This window comes from Drepanopeziza brunnea, assembly GCF_022702325.1.
Source record: "Drepanopeziza brunnea f. sp. 'multigermtubi' strain 214-2 chromosome Unknown ctg3, whole genome shotgun sequence".
Classification (NCBI taxonomy): Eukaryota; Fungi; Ascomycota; class Leotiomycetes; order Helotiales; family Drepanopezizaceae; genus Drepanopeziza; species Drepanopeziza brunnea.
In genome coordinates, this window is record NW_027094066.1 from 1,860,322 (window position 1) to 1,869,934 (window position 9,613).

The 9,613-nt window shown below is 48.3% G+C and overlaps 4 protein-coding genes across 4 annotated transcripts; 2 read left to right on the forward strand and 2 right to left on the reverse strand.

Moving 5' to 3' along the window:
• Positions 1-1,623: 1,623 nt before the first annotated feature.
• L3040_002677 (uncharacterized protein) lies at positions 1,624-2,348 on the reverse strand (the record flags this gene model as incomplete). Its single annotated transcript, XM_007290508.1, has 2 exons — positions 1,624-2,161; positions 2,227-2,348. 2 exons carry the CDS (start codon positions 2,346-2,348, stop codon positions 1,624-1,626), a joined length of 660 nt encoding a protein of 219 aa, XP_007290570.1.
• Positions 2,349-4,270: 1,922 nt separating this feature from the next.
• Positions 4,271-5,011, forward strand: L3040_002678 (uncharacterized protein; the record flags this gene model as incomplete). Its single annotated transcript, XM_007290507.2, has 1 exon — positions 4,271-5,011. The coding sequence occupies one exon, from the start codon at positions 4,271-4,273 to the stop codon at positions 5,009-5,011; it is 741 nt and encodes a 246-aa protein (XP_007290569.2).
• Positions 5,012-7,032: 2,021 nt separating this feature from the next.
• Positions 7,033-7,734, forward strand: L3040_002679 (uncharacterized protein; the record flags this gene model as incomplete). The annotated part of the gene is made up of 1 exon (XM_007290506.2): positions 7,033-7,734. The coding sequence occupies one exon, from the start codon at positions 7,033-7,035 to the stop codon at positions 7,732-7,734; it is 702 nt and encodes a 233-aa protein (XP_007290568.2).
• Positions 7,735-8,069: 335 nt separating this feature from the next.
• L3040_002680 (uncharacterized protein) lies at positions 8,070-9,613 on the reverse strand (the record flags this gene model as incomplete). The annotated part of the gene is made up of 5 exons (XM_066155648.1): positions 8,070-8,297; positions 8,392-8,603; positions 8,660-8,799; positions 8,867-9,139; positions 9,264-9,613. 5 exons carry the CDS (start codon positions 9,611-9,613, stop codon positions 8,070-8,072), a joined length of 1,203 nt encoding a protein of 400 aa, XP_066012628.1.

Sequence of the window (9,613 nt, forward strand, 5' to 3'; positions counted from 1 at the left end):
CTCTATCTTTTTATTATTCACCCCCGCCCCCTGGCTTGTTTGAATCATGGCTGTGAATTTTGGGAACTTGCTGAAGTTGGTAAGCAGTTGAAAACATATGTAATCAGCCTTTGCAGAGCCTGTGGTAGTGCAGGAATTAACTCACACAGACCGGAAAAGAAGCACATGACTCCATCACAATCTCAGTTGGTAGTTGGAGTCATTCGAAGAGGGATCAGATGTTGAAGAAGAGGAAAGGTAACGTAGGGGTATAACCTGCGCCTCTCAAGTTTTTCGTAAGTGACGAAGAATTTCAAATTAAAGAAACATCTCTTCTTGCAGCTACGACCGAGAATATTATATGATAGCAAGAAGATAAATGGTAGCAGTTTATTTCTTCTTGCCTCTCTTTGTCTTTGATTGATAGGACCGACGTTTAGTGGATGAAGCCGCTTTTGGGAGCTATTGGAGAAATATAGAGAGGTGGGATATTATGACTGTAAAGGATTATGCAGGAAGATGTCTTCTTGCCTTCCACAAATCGATAGACGCCCAAGACAGGGCTTCCCATTCGTATCTCTTGACTTGCGCCTATTTTCTCCTCCTCAAACTGAAAATAGATCTCAGGTAATATAGCAATACCTGGAGTTATTGTTGTTGTTGTTGTATTTATTTACGTCGGGCGGGTAGCAGGCGAAGCCTGCCGCCCTGGGACCTCCCATGGGGTACGGCGACGTGCTAAGCTAAGGAGTTACATACAAGAAGGCCCCAGAAAGCAATTGATAGTGCTTTAGCGAGGGCTAATTTTGTGTGCGCCCTTCCCCTACAGCAATAACTGGAGTGGTAGGCCCGGAGTAGAATTTTGTATGAGCTGGGAAGGCGTAGACTGACTTGACTGTCTTGATGATTTCAAAAAAATCCACTCTCGTAGAAGCTTTTGAAACTTGAAAGTGTTTCAACGACTGATATCTATGAATTGTCAATAAGCCTTTTTTATTGAACTTTAATCTGCAAGATTGATCGGTAATCTGGAATTTGCATCGGGGTGAAGAGTGATCTTGAGACGGGCTCCCCCAAAACACGGCAGACACTAGAAAGTACCGCCACTGTCCACAGTTCCAAATCTTATTGAGCTGTTTTTCCAAGCCCTCCTTTCAGAGACTTATCCAACTGAGGTTAGGCAGTCTAGTTTCTCTTAGCTGGGCTTTAGTACCCCGATTTGGTGTTATTGAATAAGCGAGGTGAGAAAAGGGGCGTCAGCAAAGTAAGTTTTGTCATGTGACGGGCCGAATCTTTTTTAAACACTTTGGCTTTGGGATCTTGCAGCTAATGAGTGAGTTTAATTGTAACTGAATACCTGTAGAATAAATACAGGTTGTTTATTGATAAGTTAAGCATGTACACCTCGGATTTTGCCAACATGATTCATGCCCACCGTTTACAAATTCGTCTTCCGTGGCCGCAGATACATGCGACATGGAATGTCGAGGTGTGGCCCAAGTGTTTGCCCTGAAAGAGTCGCAATTTCATACCAAAGAACAAGATTGTGGACGTAAATTAAGGGAGCTCTCAGTCTCACTCAAATAATCCTCAACGCTGAGCAGTCCAGACCCAGCGGAGCTTATTTTCCTCTTTCCAAGTTGCTCATTTCTCAGCTGATTCCGAAATCTCAAGAAACATCAGCTTCGATTCAATCGATCCATCTTCGTCTTGCTCTCTTAGGACATCTTCCCCTGCTTTGGCGAGGGCTGCTGTCTTGGATCTAGTCAGGCCTGCAGGTCTTTGAATATTATTCGAGGTTGCTGTCGGCATAGGATTTATAACTTCTTTGAAGACTTGCTCTGTCACATTACCCTCTCTGCGGACATCTTCGTCGACTGGGTAGGGGTGGTCGTCGACTTCATCATCCCAAACGATCGTGCCTCGCGTGATATACCGGTTTCGCGTTGTTGGACTGAGAACCTTGTGACCCTCAACAAACGTACTACCACTCTTTCTAGTAGTGGTGGCCCCATAGGCCACGTTGGCTTTCATGTCAGCAATCCCACCTTTATGGAGTAGACGATTCGACTTGGGAATTGGATCTTCTCCATCGAGGTACTGTTGGTAAATGGATATCTCGCCAGTGAGGACCAAGTGAGTATTTTCGCTGTGATGCTTATGATACCCAAGGCAGATACCCCTAGGAATAAGCCATTAGCACACAGAAATTCGAAGATATCGGGAATCTATAAAATAGGTACTGACTTTTCGACTTTACTGATAGATACCCACGGGTAGCCTCTATCCATAACAGTCTTCTCTTGCTTCGTAAGACTCTGCTGGCCACCTTTGTAGACCCAGCCACCCTTGCTGTCGTTATCAGACATTATGTCTCGCCGTACGAAATGATTGATGTGAAAGTGGGCAGAGTTAAGGATGTTTGGTAAGGAGGATATTGTTAGATAGCTTTGTAGTTTTTCACGTAGCGGCAGGACTAGAATACTTGTAGTCAAGAGGACCAGGATTCTAGCCTTCTCACGCAGATACAGACAGAAGCATGTAGCAAGATGTGGTATCGTCTTTGAGTCCTAACGGGAAATTTGGGAACATCTGACCCTTCCTAGAATCAACGCGCTCGGGAATGATCGTCTCAGTAACCTTTGAAGAGCGATGAAATTTCCTGCAAAGGCCGATGTTCCGGCGAGCATTTGACAACGAAACTGTCTTAGTTGCAGTTTCTGCCTCGATACAATCAAAGCCCGAGACATGTCGGCATCAGCAAGAAGCCAGCCATGCCTGAAACATTCCAAAGAGCAACCTCTTCTTGGCCTTCGGCTCCTGCCTAATTCTGACGGGCGGTAGATCAAAGATATGTCGAGTGGCGCAGAATTGCGAATTTTGTCAAAGAAATTACTGGACTGGGGTTTCAATATATCAAAATACCGATACTGATACTAGCCAAGATTCTATCTCTGTTGAATAGAAAATGGCCCATGGAGCAGAAGGCTCTGAGGTCTTGAATCTAATATGAATTATAATCTCTGTGATTTCTCTCCAGTAAAAGTCCAAATAAAGCCCTGTGCGTGGCATTTGAAGTACGCATGCGAATCCTACTGTCCGATTCTATGGACGACGTCCTGTCTTTCAAAAGCCGGGACAAAAAGAGGTTACGTATCCTTACTGCTACGGACCAAAAACACTCGAAGTTAGCGGTGTACCGTTTGAGATGCAAGGAAATACTCTTGGTCATCGAAGATCTTGCTGAACGAGTATACATCGAAAATCTGGCTATGATCAACCTAGGCTTCCGGCTACTACCTGCGAAGCAGAAGCGCCAATCACTCCATATGTTGAGTGTGAGACTACACTTTAAGTTATTACGAAATCTTGGATTCAATGGGGTCCTTGGAAGACAGAGCTTTAATTTAGTTTGTACTGCAGAGATAGGAGAGATGCCGGCGGGGATAGCAGATGAAATTCGAGCGAAGATCAAGTAGGATACTTTCGAGACCCGGCTACGCCCTCTTGACCTTCTCTACAGGGAAAAGCGAGAGGCGTTTCACTGCGATTCCGATCTCGACTGCTTATATCGTGTTTTTCGGCTCATCATGATATATGACTCTGAAGCTGTCGCTCTTGTCTTCTTATCTCACATCATTGCCTGCCGGAGTAGATGACAGAGTCACCAGCGCGTTGTGCGTGCTTGATGTGTACTAAGTAGGATGACAGATCGTCCTTTAGACCTTCAGTACATTGATCGTAATGGCTAGCTTGTCTCGTCTGTAGTTCCTAGTTGTAGACTTGAAGAAAACTTCTGGAAATAAGGGTTGATTATTCTGATTATGGTTGAGGTTCCACGAAGGTCTCTCGCCTTTCCTGTGAGTCACAGTGGCTTTATGTGCCTGACACCACAACGGTCCTGTTGGTCCGAATCTTGGCGCGACAGCCGCGCAAGCGTGCGCCGCTATCCTTCCGTCCTTTGAGGCTTTCCAACCTTTCAAGACCGCATCAATCCTTGTCTCCGTCCTCGATAAATACTCACACTCCAGAACAAGCAGCGCTACAACCCAAAGCCCGGAGAGGATCGAGTCACATACCACACATGAAGATCGTCCACCCTGACCACCAGCGCCTTGTGCGCGAGCGCGATCAGGCACTCAATCAGTACTTAGAACGCTTGGAGGTCGACTTAGATTTCATGTGCATCGACTTTCGGCTCTGTCGTTTATTGATAGAAAAGTATGAATACTGTGAAATTCTCGAAGAAATTAAGTCTTGCCGGGAATCCGCCTTGATACGGAGGGCTGAGATGATAGCTGCTAATAATTTCATTGCTCGTGGCTTCAAGAAGTTCCGACATCTTCCACCAGAGCTGCGATCTTGTGTGTGGAGTTTGGCATCTCTTGACCATGCCCAAAGCCGAGTCCACATCATTTTCCTGGATACGCAACGGTCGAAATACGTATCCAACCAACATCGTTCGGCGCTCCTCAGAACCTGCTTCGAATCCAGAGCGGAGTACCTCAGATCTACGAAGACCACCTTTGCCTTCGAAAACCACATCAATTTCGAAATTGATACTGTGCTGGTGTGGGAAACCTTCGCTACATACAATGCAGACCAGAATATCCCCGATGACTTCTTAACGACCTGGTTTTCAAATTTCCTCAAATTCCAAGCCACATCACAAATCAAACATCTGGCGCTCGGCGAAGATATTTTCCTTGCCCTCGATCCAGAGGTAGTCAACAGCCTGAGAATTGTCATGCCACAGTGCAGAGAAGTCACTGTTTTGGTGGATGGCACACGATCAACGCTGGAAATCGCTGACCTCAAGCTGACACACTTGTCGGCGAGGCAACAGAGGAAGCTGCTTGCTGTGGTGGAAGTCAGGCACTGGGCCAAGGCTTGTAATCTGTTTGGGCTTAAAAAAGGGAATGGGCGGGAGGACGATTTCCTGAAGATAAGATATGCCATTGCTGAGCCGCTAGAGGAGACCTCCAAAGAGCTTGACGAACAATCAAGTTGTTCTGACGAAGGAGATACCTAGGGCCAGAGGAATCAGCCGACACCCAATCTCCGAAAACTGTGTATCTCTCGCGCTCTTTTTCGTACTCCGTCGTGCCTCCTTCGGGTTTCAGCACAAGCTATTCCTGCTTCTCAATTCGTTGCGAATCTTCTACTGCAATGTGGCATATACCAGAGCACATTGATCGGAAATTATTGATCCTTCACCGGGACTAATTATTTTAGTAGACACAGGTGAGCTATAAATGTCGTGGATTTTATTTTTATGAGCTGACGGACATAGCAGGCTCCAAGGTGACAAATGCATATTGTTGTGGGGCTTTCTAGTGGTTTGGTAATTCTAGAGCTGCATACTGCCAACTTCATACAGAAATCAAGTTTCTAACTCAATTATGTCTTGCAATCTTTGATCCAGAATACGCGTCTCCCAATTATCGTCGACCAGCCCACAAGTCGCGATCTCATCAAACGCCGGATTTCTAGCATTGATAGTCTAGTACCCAAACCCACATCCACCATCTTCAAGAATTTCGGCATTTTATTCCAAGAGTGCAAGTCTCCTATATTCGGGAAGTGCGGGCCTCTACACATCACCTCAGAGTCACCCCATCCCAGCCAGCTGTGAACATGCGCTGGGTACACGACACGATCATCGAGATTCAGAATGATTGGACGGTCTCGGGCTCGGGGTAGGATGTTGTAGGACGAGATGCCTTCGACGAAAACTAACCGGCCCGACCGCAGAGCCAATAGCCTGTTTCCAGCTCGCTCCTCCGTGAATGGCCCACTTGCTCCATGGTATCGTGTCCCATAGCTCACGAAGCTCTATCGGAGGTCTCCACCGGTTACGAGTGGGCTGTGTACGGATCGGAAAATGGCATGAAAACATTACAGTCGTTCTTGAGACTCTCTAGAGTAGTCTCCAGATCAGAATATCTATGAAACATTATGAAAGAGAACTATGAAAGGGGGGAAATAATCACTGCTCGCCGGATCATCATTATTATTGCATGAGCGATCGATTGTAGATGAAAGATTCTTTCTTCTGTCAAGCGAGCTATGCAGAAATCTACGGCGCACCTTCCAATAACGTTATAGTTTGCCTGCAATAAGTCGGCCGTAGTCACGGTATTATCCATAATCATGTAAATCATCGGATTACGGTAGCCGGACGTTGGTGAGACCCGCATATCAGCTTAACTTGGTGATATTAGATCGATGGCTGGTTTCAAAACTCGGCCTGGAATAGCAAGACCTATCGATCTTTCCATACCAGTTCACGGAACCAACTTTCACTCTCTTGCTTTTTCTGTCGACGATGTATCGGCCTTCCCCGTCTTCAGATGTGCCATCTGCACCTTCCTCACCCTGGCCTGGCCTGGCAGATACCTCATCTTCTCCTAGGTGTTCTTGACCTCATAGCGAGTTTGCGGGTGAGTTGGCGGGTCGAAGTAGGGGCTCGCTTAGCGGCACCTGCTCTGACTTTTCGTTCTCAGGGGATAAGCGAATTGGCTGCTACAACAACATTCCGTTAGATTTATTTCCTTTAGGATTAATAGTTAACTCGAGGCTTTAAATTTTATCGAATATACTTACTCGTCTTTAGGAGTTGCGCCTGTTTTTAAGATGGATTATTGGTACGTTCCCCTGATTGTGTTCCCGGGCTCGAGCGCAATAAGCTGGATCTGAGTGAATATTATGGGACGATGGCGGAGAAGTCACTTTCCGCTAGACATATGTCTTCTGGGTTGGGGAATAGTGCATAATCATAGCAGAATAGAGCATCGAGAATCGATGCGCTTTCTCAGGGGAAAGTCAACAACAATAAGCTTAAATAGCCGAAAGACAAACTTGTGGAGTCCATGACGTATCGACCCAAAGCCCAGGGTAACAACCACATCGATGGCTCAACTCTCCACGTACCAACTTCAACCTCCTCCCGTAGCAGCGCTGCGCAGATGAGGTATGTCCGCGAAGCGAATCCGCACGCTCCTCCGCTTCCAAGTCCCTCGTCCGACGCCCACCATCTCGCGATTCTCCACCATGACCTCCCCCTACAAATGCACCCCTCTCCCCCGATCCCTCTACCCGGCCACGATAGCCTACAGCCCACACGACCTCCGCAGACAAGACGAGGGCCCAGATTCAGAATGGTACGCCCAGCCGCGCTTCGTGCAGCACATCGACGCCGGCGCCATCACCGCCCTGAAATCCTACTATGGGGCCATCGTGAAGCCCAGCCACAGTGTGCTGGACCTGTGCAGCAGCTGGGTGTCGCATCTCCCGGACGCCCTCAAGCCACATAGCTTGGTCGGGTACGGGATGAATAGGCAGGAACTCGAGCGCAATGGCCACCTGACGCGGTTCTATGTGAGGGATCTGAATCGGAGCCCGAGCCTGGAGGAAGTGGAGAGCGAGAGCGTGGATGTGCTTATTTGCAACGTGTCGGTGGATTATCTCACCCAGCCGGTGGAGGTGTTCAAGGAGATGAATCGCGTCCTGAGGGTGGGAGGGACGGCACATATGGCGTTCAGCAATCGGTGTTTTCCGACGAAGGTTGTGGGCAGGTGGATGAGGATGAATGACGCGCAGAGGAGGAGGTGGGTTGGAGGCTACTTTTGGGCGAGTGGGGGGTGGGAGGGGGTTGAGGAGTGCATTTTGAGGGAGGGAAAGGGTGGGATTTGGAATGAAGGGGAGGACCCGTTGTTCATTGTCAGAGCGAGGAAGGCTGCCGCTGCTGGGTGAGGACTGGAAGGAAAAACTGTTTTGGCGAAGAACTTGGAAGCTTGAATCACGCCAGATCCGGAATCAATCCGCCGGCCTACCGTCTCCCTCTGGTGGTCATCGATTAAATAGGGGAGGCCTTGATGAAGTGTTTACTTTCAGTCTGGCTGGGGGTGAAAACATCGCCTACAAACCATGCATATCACAAAGTGCTGGCAAATTTATAAGAGTCGGTGAGTGGAGAGGATCTCGCCTCGAAAGAGACAAGGTTAGTTCGCTTCGAGGCCGTTGCGATTGCAACCCAAAATTGTAATTTAATCAAATGGCTAATTGCTAGTTTCAAAATAGGAGCTATTTTACGCATACCGCGCAGCACCAGGCTGCGAAGAATGCGGAGTCGCGATAGCGACACCGATATCTCCTTGATACGGCACATATTGCTCTGTTACCACGCCCTTGTAACTCGTATCGGTCTCGCCCCTGGTGTCCACCCTCTCCGAGTCCCCATCCATCATCACTAGTTCCTCGTCACTCCCGCCCAGAGCGATGCCACGCTCCACCATTATCTTCCGTGTGGCTACGGTCTAGAAGGAACGGGAATCAGTAATTGCCCATTTTGAAAGAGTGGTTTCCGGAGAAGTATAGAAGAAGGGGAAGACACTCTTCCACGTTACCTACCATCTTCTTTCTAATCCACATGCTCGCAAATATTGTAATGATCACGACAATGACTATGGCGGCCACTTTGCCATACTTAGCTGTTTTGGAATTCTTGCTGGATGGGGAACCGAGAGCAACGAAGACCATGGACTTGGGGAGCGACAAGATCACGGTCGCCATGTAGAGCCAAAATTTCATTCCTGTGCAAGCGAAGAGTGGGTTTGCGATATCTAGAGTCTCCTCAGCCATGGCTTTTCTGATAATGTTTGATTGAGGGGCTGCTTACGGGGAGGAACAATCGAGTATCTGATCACCAACACGCCTCGAAAGCCTGCCTCTTGGGTCACGCGAGCTGTAGCTGCCCAGTTTACTTTCTGGGCAATCTTCTTCTCAACCCACCCCGTGAACAAGTACTTGAAGACGACACTGTATCACATCAGTGGATGGCTCTCTCCGGACAAAGTCCTATACATAAGATAGGATGGAAACTTACAAACAGGCCGCCTCTCCTATCACACCGCCCGCACACGCAACGCCCAGCGCAACACCCAGCGGATACGCCAATCCCACAATCAACTGCACAATCTCATGACCGAACAGGGGCGGGAAGCTCAAGATAACAAGAATCGCAGTCGGGATCGTCCAACTCCATGACTCTCTCGCTTCCAGCCAGTCCGAAACCGGTTGCATCCAGCGCTCGAAATCATCTTTGTAGATTTCGAAAAGCACGGCGAAGACTATAGTTATGATACATAGCGGCACGATCCTGTGCTGGAGTCAGCGAAGTGAAGTGAAGTGAAGTGAGCTAGCTACATGGCTTTGGGTGTATGCGATATGTGAGTATATTCTATTTATAGAATTCACATGACCTAGATCCAGGGTGAACCAACCAGTACAGCCTCTTCTGCCACTTCTTGCTGATCTTCCCTTTGGGTGTGAACCCTCGGACAAAGCCCCCCATCGGCTGCCACTTACTCGACGATGTTGACGCCGCATCATGCGAGGGCTGCTGTGGTGCCGGCTGCGATGCATATGCGGAACTCGTCCGAAGTGGGGCTGGATGAGCGTGCAGAATAGAGGGCGGGTCGTAGAGCGTAACCGGCCGAAGCGGCCGAACAGGCGGAACAGGCGGCCTGGATCGCGCATCCCCAATATCATATTCAGGATAAGGAGATCGTCTCTCCGCAAAGGGGTTCTGATGGTTTTGATCTTGGTGGTCGTCCATGGAGGGGTCGTACAT